Genomic DNA, 19,761 nt, shown 5'->3' on the forward strand with positions numbered 1-19,761 from the left:
AGGGGGGAAAGAGAAATGTCCCTGCCCATGCGGGGGCTTGTTTCTGGGGGTATGATAACAGAGTATCATCACAGTAGTACAAGGAGCGACTTAGTTTAACAATAATTTATTCTATGAATCTTAATGAAAGAGAAATGTGCAATGTCTTCGGCATTTAGATTTCATTCTGATGACAACAGCAGGAATGGGACATCCCCCATGGAGTTTAGACACAATCAGATAAGGAGTGGACTTTCGAGATGCTGGACCAGGTGGCTTGAAGGAGGAGACTGAGGTATGCAGGATGAGATAAGCAGAAGAGCTGTAAGGATCTGGACTAGATGTAAATGAACTGAATGGAGGTGGCTGGGGTGGAGGAGGGTTTCTGTGTCCACACTGATATGACAGGTGGACTGTGAAAGAGAGAATGACAGATTTAAAATATGAGAGGTGCACGATGATTGGTCAAATGAGGTTGTGGCAGAATCTGATTTGCTGAGTACTTAAGAGAGGAGAAGAGCTGAAAGGGAAGAGCATAAGAATGGAAGAAGAGAGATAAAGGAACAAGTGGTGACTAATGAATGAGTAGAAAAAGTCTTCCTGCTTGAACTTTCACTGAAGTAGAACCAACAGAATTTCAAAACCAAAAGGAAAGACTTTCTTGAAATTAAAAGACATAGAGATAACAATTTTCATTGCTTGAAATTAATGCAGAATCAGCACTTGTCTGACACTTGCTAGTTAACAGGACATGAGTTGCAAGGGAGATGTGGAGGCAGGAGCTCTGTTTTGGTCTAAAATTCATATATTGAGCCTGTAAGGGTTTCTTGGTGGCATGTTGATAACCCCGTTCTCATACTCTGTCCATCTCTATCCCAGTAACTATACAGCCCTGGTCGGCGTGTGGATCTACGGCTTCTTCGTCATGGTTCTGCTAGCGCTGGACTTCCTCTACTACTCAGCCATAAACTATGAGCTGTGCCGGGTCTACCTGGAGAAATGGGGTCTGGGGGGACGCTGGTTGAAGAAGGCCAGGAGTCAGTGGCACAGATCCATGCCGGAGGAGAGCGAGGCCCAGGCTCAAGCCCAGCCCATGGTTCCCAGCCACTACCAGCCGAGACACAGCCTCAGAGGGGAGAGCCACAGCCCCACGCTCCTGCCCTACAACACATCCACAGCATGGTGAGTCACTGTAACATAACAACTGCCAATCTTCAGTTTGGCTCATGTTTGCTGTGAAGCTGCAAAAATCAGCAAATAGGGAAAACATTTTGAGTCACAAACATCCTGGATAAACCACAGCTGGTGTCTGCATGGGAGAGTTGGCAATGTGCAAATAATTTATTCAAGATAGACAGGTGGGAGGAGAAGACAGTTGGACTGTTGTCATTTGGAAACCCCGAAACTGCAAATTTCTCTCACAGGGATTTAAGTACAAATATATGCCTAAACTCAAGTTAAACTCAAAAATAAACTTAAGAGGTCCTGTGAGGTGTCTGTAACTGGTTATGAAATAAAATAAAAGTCAAACTGATATATCTTTATGACCCTCAAAAGCATACAGGACCATCAGTAGCATGAAAGATTAGCTCTACATTATTATAACCAATGCTTGAAATCACAGCCACGTAGGTGTCAGATTAAGTGATTAATAGCACCTTGCCTACACAGTTTTTCCCTTTATCATAGCAAATATTCTTGATGAGTGATGCATTTGACAGTTAAAGAAAGCAGAAAATGATATTTTGTTACATAAAAGACATTACTGACAGGGCACCAGCAGCTTAGCAGTTAGGTCCTGCTTCATGTACAGAGGATAGTCCAATCTGTCACTCCTTTCCTGCTTTTTATTTCCCAATCTATCCAAATGCAGGTGTAAAATGTCCATAGAAAATCTGGATGCTAAGACTGACAAAAACTTTAAGTTACTTGCAGGAGCATTAAATCAAATAAAATGTTTAATGAAAATTCTAAAATTAGAATTAAAGAAAGGAGGTGCCACAAAATATAAAGAACATAGCTAAAGTATAAAAGGTATATTATTTAACTTTGATATTGTAGGTTATTAAGAGAGTTATCAGTATTATTGCATTAACTACGATGTGGTTATGGTCCATAATTAGTGCCTTAATTTTGTGAAATCGCTGCAGTGTCTTCCTGCAGCTACAATAATACAGAATCAGTCCACCAATACATTTTAATGTTTTGTTTTTTTTTTTGTTTTTTTTTTTTTAGAATACTCACAGACAGCTCAGTGGACAAGTTAAACGTTAACAGCACTTTTTGTTATCAAACATTTTACTTTTTAACTGTTTCTTATTTCCTTTACAATCCATAGCAAGTTCCTTTTTCCAAGGAGATTCATGTCATGATCTTTGATCTACCCTGTGTGCCATGTTGTCTTTCAGAATAAAAGCAGGTCTGTATCCAGACAGGAAGTCACTTACCACTTAGATTAAGACAAAAATCCCAAATCAAACAAAAACAGTTTTAAATGCTAATTGTGGAATTTCAAGATGTGAAAAAGAAGATTTGAGCCTGTGTTCACAGCTGACCTTTTAAGCGCTGGCAGCCCATATTTTTACTTTAAAACAATCTAGTTCAGCATTCTCAGTGCTAAGCATCCAGGGCAAGAAACAGTAGCCGCTGTTTTTGTCGCTGTGCTTAAAGTGTTCTCGTTTGGAGCAGCGCTGCACTAATCAGTGTCACTTCTCACTCACCTGCCAGTCAAAATCAAGTGAGGACAGGATTCTGACAATGGGCTCTATGCATGAACTGCTTCCGCATTTGGCATTAGACCGCTCCCACACTTCAGTCGGGAGAAGAGAAAGGTGTATGATGGCAAATTCGTTGCGGTTCACTCGCTGTTTGCATGAGTTACCTGAGCTGACTGTCAATGACGAGTTAAATTTAGCTGAAGATGTACATTGCAGCATACAGCAACGATGTCCAGAAGTGCTTTTAACCTGTTTTTGAAACATCATTTTAGCATGTTTGGATGCCAAGCGATGATGATAGAGTAAAACAAACAACAATCAAAACAAAAAAACCCAATGAAATGGACAAATTAAGGCAGTAAGGCAGTTTAGATTCCATTTTGACTTTGCACGTATAGTTGGGTGGAAGTTGTGAAACGGTCTTATTTTCCACCGGAAATACGCCACCCCCTGCCATGTATAGAGCCTATAGCGGAGGAGCAATGGATCTAACTTGCCTCTCCTTGTGTTTTTTTCGGAGGTAGTTTTCAGGTCTGCAGCTGCTACCTGTGGATAGGATTTCTTCAGATTGTCTGCATATTTTCTATGTGATATTTCTTTGAAATACAGAAATATAAAGCACTTAGAGCTATTTTAAAACAATGTTGCAGATTCTTCTGAGGAAAGCAGGATTAATTTTTTGCAGCATAGCAACAATAAACGCTGGTGGGAAGTGCTCTGAAAATGAAGTAAAAAAGTCGACTTTGTACACAAACCCATAATCAGTGCTAACTATTTATACTTCTGATTGTTTTTTGACTTCCAGTGTCTGCCACTTCAATTGTCTGAGTGGCTTGGACATTGTGTGAAATAGAAGTTATTAGATGTGACTTTGTGCAGAGTTTTAGACAAACATAAATGGCATTTTTTTCAAATCAAGTTTTCTATTTATCTTTATTTATTATGTCAATTATTATTTGTTCTGTGGGAGGATTTTGCCATTATTGGAGGAAAAGAAGCTAGAGTGGAAGCCAAACGACAAGTGGATCAATTGGGTGGGGCTACGTAAAGTGAATAGAAATGTTTAAATTATTATCATTTAAAAAATGAATCGTTTGACAGCCCTAGTTAGAAAGTGTTTGAATCGAAACCAAACTATCTGATTTGCTGTTTTTTTTCTTGAAATGCCAATGAAATTATGGCCATCAGAGTTTAACCTGAAAATAAAAAAATCACGACAAAACTTTCATCTTTACGCTCAGCAGAATGCAGCTGTGTTTGAGCAGCTTTTTGCACATCAGTTGCTGATGTGCAAAATGCAGATAAGGCCATTTTTTTCTTACTTTAAGGCAACATTTCAGTACAAGTTAACCATGGTAAAAGTGAGTTTTCTGTTCAATAAAAGCACACAGCCAGTGGTTTAGCTTAGTTGGTAGATCAGGTGCTCAAGCCCTGATGCCAGCACTATTTGATGCATGTTTTCCCCTACTCTCTCTCCTTCCATGCTTCCTGTCATATCTAACCCTGTGTAAGACTGGGTACGTGTTTGCTGTGTGCAGCTACAGCACGTGTCCTCTCCTGCTCACACCACTTTCATAGAAAGCACATGTGTGCTGCGTGTTAGCTGTGCCTCCCTGTTGTTGTAGTCCGGTCTTTCTTCATAAGTTTTACCTAAATAAATCTCCCTGCAAGGGACTTGATTAAATGTATAGCTGAACAGAGCCAGGAAAGGATAAAATCATTCTGTACAAATTAGGTATGTTTCTCCACAGAAATACTAGACTGGGGTTTTGCTTTTAAAAGTACAAATCAGAAGTGTAATCATACTGTGCCTCAGTGAAGCATTCTGCTCCTGCAATAGTTAAAGTTTAGTGAACAGCTTTATTCTGATGGCTTGCTGGTTGGTGGCCTTCATCAGGGACTTTAAGAAACACACTACAAACATACAATATTCTAGCAATGTGGACATGCATATCTGCTTAAATAAAAAGGTAAATACGGCTCTGATCTGATCATTTTTTTATCTGTTTTGGCTGAGCCATTCTCACAGAAAACATAGCTGAGTCTTTCATTCCCTCACACAGGCAGTCTGAAAGACTTGTTCACGTGTAAGCCAAATTGAAAATCAAGGCGTGACGCAGCCGAGACGCCCAAATAAAACAGCCAAGGCTAAAGTCCCCCCAAAAAATCACAGAGAAAATAAATAATAAAAAAAAAATCTAAGGCACGCCAAGAGGATTTTTTTTAAAATGAGGTTCCACACATGGCACAAGGCTGTGGATTAAACTATTTTGCTTCATATTTAACTGTTTATCATTTTCAAATGCAATTCTTTTACACGTCAGACTTGTAATGATTCATCATCATAGTTTTCCAGAGCCCGCTGTGACTTCTTTAAAATGATAATTATGCCCCTTTAACTGTGCAGAACCTGTAGAATCTTCATTCACAGACAGTACATGTTACAGTACATGTTAAAAGTTGATCTCTCAATATTCGAATTTAGTGAGGAATTCAAACAATTATGAAAATCTGTATTTTAATCAATCACTCCATGAAATGACTAATAACCACAGCCAAAATGACAGCTACACAGTCGGTCGTGTTGCGTAACTCTGTACTGACTGTTCCAAAGATGATTCGCTCTCCTATGATGAGCTCATTAACAATGCAGACACTTGTTTTTGTTGTTGTTTGGAAAGCAATGAGTGTAGCAGATGACTAGGAGAATTGTCGAGTACCATTTAGAGGTGTACTTTTACGTCTTTGTGCCTTTTTCCTTTTGTACTCTGTGTTTTGTCATGTAGAGAGCAACATTTCAGCGCTACAGTGTGACTAACAAGACAGGAATTAGAGCATTTCTAGCAAAGTATTCCCAAGATATCAGGGAGAAAGCTCATACATCGAGCTCCTTGTAACTCGGATTCCTTATTAAGAGTGCAGCATGCACAACAACATGCACACAAGATTAATGCCTACAGAAGATAAGGCTGACTTTATTTTACTTTAAAATTACACCAGGGTAAAGAATACACTCAATTTAATACAAGCTTTTCAAACGCAGAGTTGATGAGTTTGAAAATTCTGCCCTCTTACCCTTGTATAGATTTCTTTATAGCATCTGATCTGTGTTGGTCTTTCATCTCCAAATAGCTGCACTCAGTCTCACCATTTTAAAAAAAGAACATTTCTTGGTTTTTAAGACGGACCAGCTCATTAGGGGGTTGTCATTACTAATGGATAGAAAAGAACAGCATAATATGGGAGCTTCACTTGCCGCCAGGGGCCCCTAACTCATATTTAACCTGAACAGTTCGACTCTGAGTCACAAAAGAAAGCTTCTGTGGCAAAACACCATCTGCTGTCATTTCTGTTTATCTTTTTATTGCCTTCGAGAGCAGTCACAGGAGTCTCAGTGTGTACAGGGCTGCGTGCGGCTGTTGTTAAAACATACAGGATGATTTACGACGCCAGGGGTGAACTTTAACACCAAGCAGCCGCAGGGAACTTCTCCTCTTTTGGAAGACATTGTTCATGCTTTTATAATACAGCAACACAATCACAGAGCAAAGCATGAACAAACCTAGCCTCTTCACGGTCAATTTTTCATTCCATCTCAGGCACTGTGTGCCCTATCTGTCTAACTGGAGCTCAGAGTCTCTTCCTAGAGGTAGATATCTCTCATGGGTCATGATAATTTAATGTAGGCAGAGGTTTGACAAATGACTAGCAGAAGCTGTGCGGACTGTGAGAGCTGAAGATGCGAGGAGCGGGGATGCTGCAGAGGGATCCTGAGGCTGCTCTGCCGCTAGAAACAAGGTTAACTAACAGTGGACATTTCCATGGAGCCTGCTCATTAGACATGGAGGCTGCTCAGAATGAAAGGACTCATCAATCGTTGGGATGTGAGGCTGACCTGTAGAATCTGCTCTCCAGCTTTAAGCTTATCTATATTTATAAAAAGCTGCTGCAAATGCTCATTGACAAATTGAGCCTAGAAAGTATGCTAAGTACCTGGTTATTCATGTTGATGATGGGAACTGCTTCAGGATGGATGTCGGTGTGGGATTATCTTGTGCAACACCTTCTGCTATAAAAAGCAGAGCTTAATAAACGGGACCGAATTAGCATAAAGCTAAGAATAGTCTTAGGTAATCGCTCACTTTGTTTCCAAAAAGTGACAGATGCTGGAGGCTAAATAGAGTTTCTGGGGCAAGTTTAAAAGAGTTTATTTGCAGGTTTACACAGTGAAGCATTTCTCACAACACAGATAACACTTACACTTTTGTTTAACGTGTGAAGAAACTTCAATGGAGGAAACGGTACATATAGCACAGATGAAGTTGCCCACACAGTGCGTCATCAGATGGCCCATGGTTTATTTGCGGGGGTACGGATTTTTATCCCCAGAGAGGATGCAGGGTAAATGGCTTAGAAACCAGGTCCATTTAGTTCAACATCTGCCGGCCAAATGTAAACAAACAAAGACGGGTCAAATCCCACAACTGGTGAAGCAGCATCTAAAAACAACCCCGTCGCACAGCAACTCAGGAATCCGGCAGAATGGTTACCAATGCAGCAGAGCGATCCTGATGTTCAGTCAAAGAAACAAATCTTTACTCCACATGCATAGAAACGTTTCTTCAGAGAGGAAGTACAGCTTGACGTTCTGCGTGTGGGAATACTGTTTACCATATCACAACGAGAGCAGGCTGGTATATACTGCTGCAGATCTGCTGGGGGTTTGGTGTAGGCGGCCTGGGAAACTGTTATTGCTTTCTCTCAGTGGATAACCTTTATTTAACTTTCACGTTCATGTGTTCAGAGCAGTTTGAAACTTTGAAAGAATCTTAACCTGTGCCATTCTTCAACAACTGACATGTTATCAAGGTGTGGCTTCAGGAAAGGGTTTGCCATGCCTAAATAAATGGTTCAATTTCATTTCATATACTATAAATAATACAGAAGTTTCAGCAAAATAGATTCTAACCTGGATGGGTTGTACAAAAGACGAGGAGACTAAGATCAAATCTCATATGTGAATAGAAGATAATACAGGCTTATTTTGATGTTTGCTTTTGAAAATGGCAGTGAGGATATATGTTTTTTAAATATTTGGTGTTTTTTGGCATTGCCATTTACACAGCGTTATGCAAAAGCAACAGGATTTCAGGCTTACAAACAAGCCTTAAAACAGTGAGAGAAAACAAGGCAGCTCAGTTCCAGTTGGTTGACTGCTCTGACACCCTCTCTTCTTGTTAGGTCCTCCAGAAAGTTGCACTGTCATGAGAGCAACTTCTATCAATGCTGAGGATGCACTGATGGATCATTTACACATAATTATTAGCTGATATCAGCTGTTTTTGATATTTCCCAAACATTTGTATGGGAATTGTCCCATATTGTTGTGAAACTTATCCTATGCAATGGATATTTGAAACAGTCTATCTGGTATGTCAGGTTAATCAAAATCTTTCACAACAACTTGATTTGTAAGGCAATTGTTGATGCACCTCACTAGTCATATTATTCATGTTGTCTGTTGTTGGTAATGTGCCACTTCATACCATCAACATCGCATTCAGTTCTACAGCCAGGAGGCCGGTCTCTTCATGCATTAGCACATGGCGTGGGCACAGGGTACTCTTAATCCCTGCAGCCAGTACTGCTGATTTGATTAATCTTCAAACCCAGGCATAATGTCAGAAAATAAAGACCTTAATTCTCTTAAACATTGATTTCCAATCAGGAGGATTTGTTCTCTTGGGTCTACTTTTGTAGTTAAAAGATTTAGAAGTCGCTCTGCTGATTTGAAAAATTAGAAAGTGATTCAGAAGACTACATGCCCACATATTTGCACTGAAGAGAGGAAATTCAGACAAATGCAGGATTACTATTTAGTGAGCGGCTGCCAGCTGTAAAAGGGCAACTGCTCAAGGTGCAATCCTGACTGTGCCAAGACAGCTGAAATAAGAGAGACTACAAAACTCAGAATGAGAGAGCACTGCAAACAGCAAGATGATAGCAAATGTATGGCTTATTGTATGAAAGAAATGTTTCACAAATCCACCATCTACATCACCCAACATGTTTATTTGTGAGCTTTGAGGTGCTGTTTGGTTGCTAATGTAATCTTAAAACAGAGCAAGGGCATCAGTTTTTTTTTCCTGTTATGTAAGAGAGTCTAGCTGAATAGGGGAGATAAACAATTTAGGGTCACAGCTCTAAGAGTAGCTCTCATGAAATGGCAAATGACAGTAAACTCTGCTGTTTCTAAAAGTTCTGGTCTGTTAGCACTTTTTTGTATGTACAGCTAAGTTGAGCTACAGTTAGATCTCAATTATACCGTTAAATATGACTACTATTGTTGCATCAGTGTACTGTATAAGCAACAAGGAGAATTGATTTATTAGGAAGTATATCCAACTTTGCTATGGTAGGTGGCAATATGGCCCCTTCTAGCTCTCTATGAGACATCTCTGAACATTTACATCTCTCGTAAATGCCCCTCGTTAATGTGCCCCTTTTAAAATTTGGCATAAATGTGTAGCACTCTGTCCCTGTAGCTTACAAAGGCGGCTTTTGTGTCGCTATAGATTTATGCCGTTCAGCCTCTGGGTCAAAGCCTAGCAAAGATGCAATGGAGCGTGCTTCAAGGCCAGTATGGTTCTGAATAAGGTATAATGCACACAAGAGTGATTGAACCCCAGACTGTTTTATCTAGGTGTGTTAGTCTGACATGGAGAAATTCCACTTAGTATAATTTCAGTTAGGCCTACACAATAAATTGCCTTTTTCAACAGTATGTAAATTGACTGTTCAGTCCTACTCAGCATTAAAGCACTGATTAGCTGTCCATGCATGGTTGTTAAGATGTTAATGCTTCATTTCCACCAAGCATTCTTGTTCCGTTTGGTTCAGTACGATGCACAATTATTTGCCTTTTCGATGTCAAAAGATAGGAAATGTACCAAAACAACCGTTCAGTATGCCCTACATTGGGGCAGTAAGTGTACCTATCCAACCTTAAAGGCCAGAACTAGACATCCTGCTGGCTCCAGCTGGAGATAGACTTGGTTATCAACCAAGCGCACGTGTGCTACGCATCCCTCAAAAATGAACGCGATGCAGCTGTGAGTTGTAGTTTACATGGATTATAGAGGCTAGTAGTGAAAAACTAAAGACAAATGTGTTTATCTATTTATTTATTTGAATCTATTTAACCAGAACAGCCTTACTTAGATCAAGATTCTCATTTACAGGAGTGTCCTGGCCAAGCCAGGCAGCAGCACATTTAACAGAGTTACAGACATGAAACATAACAGTTACAAACACAGATCAATCAATCCTGAGTCACAGAGCACAGTCATCAGTCAAAAACATCTGCAACAAGAAGCATCATCCTCCTACGACTTAAATCTACTGTGAAAAGATTCAGAGAGACCTGCTGCCTAAGATAAAGAGGCGAAGCCAGAGGTGTTCGCTATGCGGGGAGGGTCAAGGGTTGGTTTTCACTCATCAGGCAGTTGTATGCACTATTTTCAAGCAATTTCAATGCTTTAGAAATGCTAAATTTAAATTTAAAACACCAACAAATTTATACATCATTTAAGCAAAAAAATGACCAATTTTTGTCTTTTAAAAAGCATCTTTTGCAGCCAACATAACTTATTTTAAGTGCTACGGTTCTAAAAATGTGCCCATTGTTCTAACACCATGTATTGAAGAGCAATAGTTTTCACTTCTTCTGCCTAAACCATGCAGAAACTGTTAAATATTTCTTTGTTTTAAATTTACACAACATGGGGTTTGAATTGAGTTTAAATGTTTACAACTGGCACTGTTCATTTAAAAAGGAACATAAAGTCAAATGGGGAGTTCTAGATGTAGACATACTTTAAAAGCTAGAGAAAATGTTAATATCTGATACAATGGATAAAATCTAAAATGGTTGATTTTATTTAGTTTGCTTACAAGAATATTTCCATTTGTACACTATAAATAATTTATTTTGCATTTATTGAAAAAAATACTTACACAAGTCTAAAATATTCAGGGCTTTCAAGAAAACGTTCAGGTCTTAAATCCTTGAAGCCATCCCCCCACTCTAATACATAGAGTTTCCTGTAGCAGGTTTCAGGCTGCAGTAGCATACCTGAAACTCCTTTTATCCATTTCAAGATGCTTTTTGGGCACAGATAACAAAAATAAGTCTTGTGACGCAGCAGATAGAGTATAGCCTTATAAATAAGGCCATGCCAATTATTTGGCCTATGCTTTGATTTGCAAAGACTCTTTCTGTTTGTAATGATGGCAACTACATTTGAAGTCAGCTTAGAGTCACTACTTAGCATGGCCACTAATTAGAGCTAACCACCAGACTGTTACGTCTGTGCACAGAAAAAATGGTTTAAGAAACGAAGAGCAGATGGTGGGTTCTGATCACCAGTCACTCTGAGCTCATCTGATGCTGTTATTACTGGTGATTGTTAATGTAAACACAGTGTTTACTACTCACTTCAAGATATGAGGAAGACATGTACCAAACAAGTGTCAAGAGAAGGAACTGATCCCACGAGTACAGTGTTAATTTTGTTGACTAAAACTATGACTAAAAATGTTCGTCGACAGCCTTTTTTTCCATGTCAAAAACTACACTAAGGCTAACAAAAATAGATCTATGATGACTAAAACTGACAAAAAGTAAGTTTATTTCTCATCAAGATGACTAAAACTACACTAAAAGACATTTAAAGGACATTTAAAATCCATGATATTTCTCCACTGTGGGTAAATCTGTCAATAAACAATACAGCTGTATCTCCTCTGTAGAAAGCAGGGACCCCAGGTTTGGCAGTGTGTATAGATCACACTAGCATGATTAGATAACAGATTCAGGCAAGAAAATTTGGACTAAAGGTAAAGACTAAAATGTGAGGACTTTTATGGACTAAGACTAGACTAAAACTAAACAGGATGAAAATGACTAAAACATGACTTAAACTAAAAGACATTTTGTCTAAAGACTAAGACTAAAATGAAAAATAGCTGCCAAAATTAACACTGCATGACTAGTGGCACTCTGTTAAGTTTTATAAGTTGATCTATAAACTTGTCGTTGCTGGAAATTAATCAGTGAATTGGTTCACTGATTAATTGTGTGGTTGTGTGGCTGCATTTGTAGCAGTATAGTTACCAAATAGGGATACAGTGGGCTGTTGAATGCATGATCAGGGCTACCAAATGGTACCAAACTGCTCTGAACAAAGCCAGACCACTTCATGGAAACAAACTGCAGAAGTTTGATATATCCTGTGTTTGTGCCAGCCCTCTTTGTCTAGTAAGCCCCCTCCTGCTATTAGTGTTACTGGAAAGCAGCAGCATCATAACAATCATTATCATTTCTCCAGAAGGAAGATTTTAAAGGAAGCCTGTAGTGTGATCTCCTTCATTATCTTCATTTTACATTCTTTTTAAGCTTTACTCTGAAACTCTGCACTCATAGAACCACAGAAGTATCTCATCTGTTGCCGTCATTTCTATAAATTTGTCGTTAGTCAAGGCTGATCAAGACTTACAGTGCGATAACAGCTGTGAGATCCTGATTAGAAAACACAAGCTGCTACTTTGCTCATGCTTGGTGGTTGCATTAAAAATACAACATGCCTGATGTCAGCTGGGATGGGCTGAAGCTCCCCCTGTGTTCCTCAAGGATAAGTGAGTATATTTAATGGATGAATGGATCGATGACTCATCTTTGGTTTAATGTGTGCTAAGCATAAGCCATCAGAGCCGTAGATAAAAGTGGAAGAAATGTTGGGCAACATCAAATGGCACCACTGCAAATCAACTTGAGCACGTCAAAGAGTCGCTTTATGATTCATAAATCCCTTGGCGTCACGTTACAGCAGCATATTGTGCCAGTAACCGCCTACTCAACTCAAGGTCAGACGCTTATTTTATCTGCTGAGCTCAACCACAGATAGAGCCGTCCATGTGAGGTGGCGTCTGTCACCACACTGAGCGTATACCTGACTCACCACTGATCGTAACACTTCCTCTTACACTGACTCAGCGATATCACCCAGTCTAGTGAACTAAGTCACTGTCACTCAGTTTGTCTGGAACCGCTCTGGTGCTCGGCATCCATCCCTAACGCCAGCAGCAACACCTGAAATGACACTCAGGAAGCTGACACAACATTTCACTACTTTTTTCCCTGTCAGAATGAGATCAAAGCCTCACTCTGCACATTCACATCCATATTTGAACTTACTGGTCGGTGTTCTGTGGTCATAATAGAATTGTAAATGTAAAAAATACTATATTCCATCCTGGCCTGCCTGTCCACAGAGCAGTATGCCAAGACCTTGTCCAATTAAAGCAACACGCTCCATGTGGTGTGAGTTAATTAACATTGTACATGCTACAAAGGCAGCCAGGCACAGAGTTGTGCTTCAGGCTAAAGATAAAGAGAACAGGTTTCACTCTCTGCAGGTAAAACAACGGTTGGCATTGTCTTAAGTAAGTGAGGTCATAGACATTTTAAAGATGTATGTCTGACTTTTCATGAAATCTATTAATAATTAAACACTGTGCATTTCATACTTCAGGATCAGGATGACAGTAAGTCCTAAAAGCATCCAGTCAGGATCAGTGGCATTAATGATGCCTCATTTTACTGATATCTTTTGTTCCTTGTAATCCAAGATCATAAGGTGAAGAAGAGGTGAATGCTTGTATTTTCCAATAAACAATGTAGTTTTCATCATTTTGGGCAGCAGAAACCAGAGCAATGGATGAGATTCCTAGTGTTTGGGCGAGCTCAAAGTCTTTATAAAAATTATAGGAGTGTGAGATATTCTTGTAAATCTGATTGCTTTTTGAAAGGCAAAGCTGACCAGTTTTACAAGTCTGTATTTTCAGGCCTTGAGCTGATGTTTTAGCCATTATGTGCTTCTATAAAGATTGGTGAGGACTATTAAGCACAAAGAAAACACATTGTGATCTTAGGCAATTGCAGCCACGCCATGTTTGTGTTGTTCAATAGGCGCCCCTCTTCTCCTAAACACCTCAGAGGAATACAGTCATACACACAAAAATTCTTTTCTTTCTTTCATTTGTTAATTGTTTATGCTTTCTTAGCTCCATTTGCATGAAGTCTTGAAAATATCTGAGAATGTATATATGGATGCTGGTGATCCTTAAATGTCTGTACTTGATTTACATGGTTTTCACCAAATTTTGACCATATTTTTTATGGCCTTGAAATGCATTTGGATATTGTGGGTTAATGTGGAGATAATTTAGTTTTCCAAGGGTCGGGTTTGATTTGAGGAACCAACACAAGGAACTTGGACTGGCACCAAATACTACTCTAGCCAGGTCAGGTCAGGTCAGGACAGGAAGGCTCTATGGTCTTTTTGTTGATATGTTCAAAAACCAAAAGGATCCAAGCCTACAAAGCTGTAGAGGTCTTGAACAGCACTGTCAAAGTAAGTATTCAAGAAATCAAAGCCAATGAAAGAGAGGCTCCATTGCTTTTGGAAATTATTACTGTAAACCAGATGGAATACTTTAGACTGCATTCTGGTTCGGGGACAGCTGGGTGCATCTGTTCCCTGTATTAGTTCAGTCTCTTGTGTACTTAACTGGTGTACTGAAACTGGAAACCAGGCCAAAATAGAACCAAAATAGCAAGTATGCAATGCCAGAGGCGATCTTTGACAAGCTTGTACATCTATACTGGAGTCAAAAGTCTAAACATTTGTTTTTTTTTTTTTAAGTGGAAAGGTCCTAACAGTATGAACTGTGTCAGGGAAGGCTCAGTAATGGACATCAAGTTAGGAATGTACTTCACCGTCATAAGCTTGGCGTACACTCTGTGATTTCAAGGCAACTCTATAACGGTTCAGTTGGGACCATTTTAACAAGAAACACACATGATTTGCAGATATAAATATTTGTCTTTATTAGCAGTTAATAGTTTGCAGGTATGGTCCTTATTTATTTTTGTCAATTTGTTGGCTGTTCTGGGATCCTCCTGCCCTTCCATGGAAAGCATCAAGCACGAACAGCCCACATTCCTGCTTTTCCCATGCCAACAAGGAAAGCCCGAGGCAGGGAGAGAAGCTGCAAAAATCCAGAGCAGAGCAAGTATCAATGACAACAACGTTGATAAAGTCAGAAGCAGAATAAAGGAGGAGCTGGGGTGGAGGAGGGATACAAAAAACAGTTTGCAGATGGGGAAGCAAAGAGTAGACAGGTTAGAGCAGTTTAAATAAGGCAGCATGAGTGCTATTAGCCAATTGCATGCTTAGAGTGAATTAACTGATGAGAGCATATGTGTAATCAGCTGATATATGGCAGCATCTGAACTGCAGTAGTTCACTCGATTTGCGGTGGAATGTCAGCTAACACTGTGAGACTCAATCATTTGACCTGTGACTAATGTTTGTGCATTTTTTTCTTGAAATAATTCGTCATGATTAAACTAAACCACATTTTTCCACTGGAAAACTTACTTTGCATATTTGGCTTAAAACGTCAATGTTTTGCCATGAGTGGTTGCTGTGCCTGTGGCCAAACAATGTGGAGTAAAGACCTTTACTCTGAGGTATATGTGATAATGATAAAGAGAGGGAAAAAATGACACTCTCATCATTCACATAGAAGAGCAGGTTTTTAGAATAAACTCGTCTACGAACAACATATCATTACAGATGGAGGTCTACAGGTATCTCCTGCTTGTTTGTGTCTTTTAGGATAGAAGGGACATCAAAGAGACATCCCTGCTATTGTGTGGTAAATTCAGACACTGTCTGACATTTTGCACAGAAGAAAAAATCAGGAAAGTTGGAGGATCTATTTGTGGTTCTGCTCTCACTTGCAAGCATGTGCAGTCATATGTCCAAAATATCAGACATGCAAGAAATCCATCTGACGCCACATGTTCAGGCCAAAAGTTGACCTAACTTCCAGCTGAGTTGAGTGAAATCAAAATTTGTGTCTGAATCAGCCTGAAATTGCATAGTCTGTACCTGGCTTAAAGGAGGTCAATATTACAAACATAACAAGTGTGAAACAGTTAGAGATACAAAAACAAGATTTTCTAAGAGTTGAAAATTATTTATAACTTTGCATGTTTGGTTTGATATGTTTTTATGTCTATTAGCAGTAAGGCTTTTATAGGTATAAGGTGAATGTTAAAAGGGAAGATAGCATGCTAATAATTTGACTGGCAGCCAGGAACAGACCAAGAATAGGCCAGTAAGCTAAAAGGCCATGAGGGGGGCCTTTCAGTCAAATCTACTAATGCATTTTTTTTTTCTGTTTCTCTTTGCAGAAAGATGCTGCTGGTGGACAAACTGAAGAGTAGCAACACCTTGTTTCCTTACATGGTACGGTGGAGATGCCCGACACAGACACTGACTCAGTGCTGGGCTAGCCATATTGTAGTAGTTAGACGTGACTACTGACCCTTTCTAAAGAGCACAAAAACACCCGTGGACTGAAAGGAGCAGGCTGACATGAAAACACGGAGGACAACAGCAGAGGAGCGACAGACACATTCAGCCACTCACAGGTGTTCAGTGATCCCTCAAAATGGCTGCCAAGGCCTGGACTCTCCCAAACTAATCCAGGCTGAACTGGATAAACTGTACTGGCAAGTGAGAAGGAGCCCCGCCTGTTTTTAACAAACAAAGCTCATCTTTCTAGATAGAAAATGTTTATTACACTGCTGTGTCAGTTTGTGTTGAGTAGCAGTTAGACACAGTCGTGGGTTATCTATTTGGTGATTTATTTATGTGAACTAGTCAGAGAAATATGTGAGTGGTTAACATTCGGAGGAACATGTGACAGCTTAGGTTGATGCTGAGCATCTCAAGTAGAGTAGACTGTTTTTGTTACTGAGAGCAGACACGAAACCTCTCTGCAGCCATGCTGAAATTGTATGAAATGTTTTAGATCTCCTCTCTGCAGAGTCAGTGATTTGTCTTTATTATAACGTGTCTGACAAGGACACACTGCCATACAGTTGAACTGCTGTAGATCTAAAGGTTTTACAGTAGGTTATTGCTGAGATTTTGTATGAGGAAACTCCTGACACTCAATAAGTTATTCACCCAAAACATTAATGAGGATCAGGGATGCTTTTGCAAAAGGACAAAGCTTTATGCTGAATTGACCTTAACCCTTGGCTCTGAGCCTAGGATTCCATTTAAACCATTGCTTATGAAAGTTTAGAGCGAGACAGCCAGGGTAACCCCATCTATGACTCGATTACCCTTCCTCATTACCGGAGATGCCTGAAAAAAACAGCTCCATTAGCAATATGATGCAAATGAATATCCATTTGGCTCTTTTATAAGGAGCACACCATATCCCACACTCTTAATAGACAATTGTAAGCGATTAGCCATAATGGAAAATGTAAAGGAAAAAAAAAACATTTGAATCCCCTCCAATGTCAGCAATAATGTACAGTAGCATAAATAGGAAGGATAACATGGTATTTAAGAGTCGGAGAGGTCAGCCAAATGGCACTGGGTATTCACTGAGGTGTATCACGAAGGGTTCAGCTTAGTTTACACTTTACAAGAAGGTGAAAATGCCGTGACGTTATTTTCTCAATCATTTGGTCCTTTACATGTCAGAAAATTGGTCAAACTGTCTTATATTATTTCTGAAACCCCAAGAGTAGGGATTTAAGTGCTTGTTTTAAACAACTGACATCCAAAGAAATTACAATTTCAGTTTTTTATCATGTATGGAGTCTTGGAAATAACTCAAGAGAATGAGTCAAGTGCACATCACCATTTTTTTCTTAGTTTATGAAGGGTCAGAAAATAGCTAAAACAAAGTCCTTCGCCATTTTGTAGTGTCTTCTGGTTATCAAAGACATACAGCGCCTATAAAAAGTATTCACTCCCTTTTATTGATTTTAGAAATCAGTCATGGTCAATATAGTTTGAATTTTAATGTCAAAAACAATAATAAAAAAACCCTTTTTAATGTCAAAGTGAAAACAGTTTCCTACAAAGTAATGCCAAATAAAAATATGTATGGTAAAAAAAATAACTACATACATATTTACCCCATCGCAGTGAGTGAAATGGGGATCACCTGGGTGCAGTGAATTTGTCTGAAGGGATTGTAGTATAAAGATAATTTTTTTCTAGAAAGTCTAGTCACTGGTGAATCAGTATTCCTGGCTACCATTACACCATGAAGACAAAAGAACACTCCAAACATCTTAGAGAAAAGGTTATTGAAAAGAATAAGTCAGGGGATGGATACAAAAAGTCCAAGGTACTCAACATCCCCAAGAGTTTAGCTTAAATTCATCATCAAGAAATGGAAGGAATATACCACATGTGTAAATCTGCCTAGATCAGACTGTCCTCACAAACTGAGTGACCGTGCAAGAAGGAGACTAGTGAGAGGCCACTATGACTACTCTGTAGGAGTTAACCTGCAGCTGAGATGGGAGAGACTCTGCATACAACAGCTGTTGCCCAAGTTCTTCACCAGTGAAAGCTTTATGGGAGAGTGGCAAAGACAAATCCGCTGTCAAAGAAAACTTACTAGTATATTAAATCTTAACTAGAGTTCACCAAAGGCGTGTGGGAGACTCCATGATCAAGTGGAAGAAAGGTCTTTGGTCTGAGGAGACCAAAATGGTGCTTTTTGGCCATTAGACAAGACGCTATGTTTGGGGACACCATACATCTCCACAAACATATCATCCCCATGGTGTGGCAGCATCATGCTGTTGAGATGCTTCTTGGCAGCCAGCCCTGGAAGGCTTGTAAAGGTAGAGGGTAAAATGAATGCAGGAAAATACAGGAAAATCCTGGAGGGCAATCTTATTCAGTCTGCAAGAGAACTACGGCGCAGAAGAAGATTTATTTTCCAGGAAGACAATGATCCAAAGCATACAGGGAAAACTACACAGAAATAGTTTCAAGACAATTAGGTGAATGTTCTGAAGTGGCTGAGTCAAAGCCCAGACCTCAATCCAATAGAGAATTTGTGGTTGGACTTGAAAAGGGCTGTTCATGCCCAGTCCAAGTGCAACCTAACAGAGCTTGAGTAGTTTTGCAAAGAGAGAGGAGTAAAATCACAGTGTCAAAGATGTGCAAGCCTGATTGAGAGCTATCCACTCAGACTCAGTGCTGTGATTGTAGCCAAAGGTGCATCTACTAAATACTGACTTGAAGGGGGTGAATATCAATGCAGTCACTTATTTTACATCACATATTCAATTGACATCACTTTGTGAAAATCTGTTTTCACTTTGACATTAAAGAGTTTCTTTATTTTTTTTGAAAAAGCCAAATTGTATTGACCATGATTGATTTGTTAAGTCAGTAAAGGGTAAAACATTCAAGGGGTGAGTACTTTCTCTCACTTTATAAAATAAAATTCCAATACCTGAGAAGCTGAGTACAAACTTTATGGAATTGTTACTTGAAAAATGGAAACACCATATTAAAACAATTTTCTGTCTAGGCCTAAAATAAATGAAATCAAATGATACATGGGCCTATTGTTGTGGTTCTCCAATTGTTTCACCCTCAAGAAAAGTTACCCATGCCCAAATCTGAATGAACTTCTGAAATTAATTCTCTTCAAACAAAGCAGATCTTAGTGCCAGACAGTCCATGAGCGATAGCGCCTGAATACCCAGAGGATAGATGGCAGGTTCAAAAGAAGAAAAGTGTCCGTCCCAATCTTTGCATCTTCAACTTGTACCTGACGGGCCTGTACGCGTGCTGAATCTGCTCACCTCCAAATTTCTGCCTCATACAGACAGAAACAAGCCAGGCCACGAGACTCCCCGTTATGTTTACCGTCTCTTCTCCATGAGGTTGAAGTGAGCCCTCTCAACTCTGGTCAAGTGCTGCAGGCGTCATCCCCATTTATCAGCAATAATATTCATATTTGCTGAGTTGTTAGAGCAAGGTAATTCCCATTTCAGTGGCTAAAGTTTAATTGTGTGTGTGCCCCAGCAGGCTCAAGCTTTCAGAGGCAGAGGAAAAGGATGTGTCCAAGTGAAATAATTGGCCTAGAGATCAGCAGT

At 39.5% G+C, this 19,761-nt stretch overlaps 1 protein-coding gene across 2 annotated transcripts in view; it reads left to right on the top strand.

Annotated features, from left to right (window-relative positions):
* Positions 1 to 18,885, top strand: part of shisal1b (shisa like 1b) — a 124,597-nt gene extending 105,712 nt beyond the window's left edge. The window contains exons 8-9 of one of the 2 annotated variants that reach the window (XM_041794746.1): positions 859 to 1,161; positions 16,021 to 18,885. In XM_041794746.1, the coding sequence (XP_041650680.1) occupies positions 859 to 1,161; position 16,021 (304 nt within the window). In that variant the 3' untranslated portion in view covers positions 16,022 to 18,885. Of the gene's footprint in view, positions 1 to 858; positions 1,166 to 16,020 lie in introns of those variants that run through there. The other variant, XM_041794745.1, reaches the window with a different exon arrangement.
* Positions 18,886 to 19,761: the final 876 nt, after the last annotated feature.

Source organism: Cheilinus undulatus, linkage group 9 (genome assembly GCF_018320785.1).
Source record: "Cheilinus undulatus linkage group 9, ASM1832078v1, whole genome shotgun sequence".
NCBI lineage: Eukaryota > Metazoa > Chordata > Actinopteri > Labriformes > Labridae > Cheilinus > Cheilinus undulatus.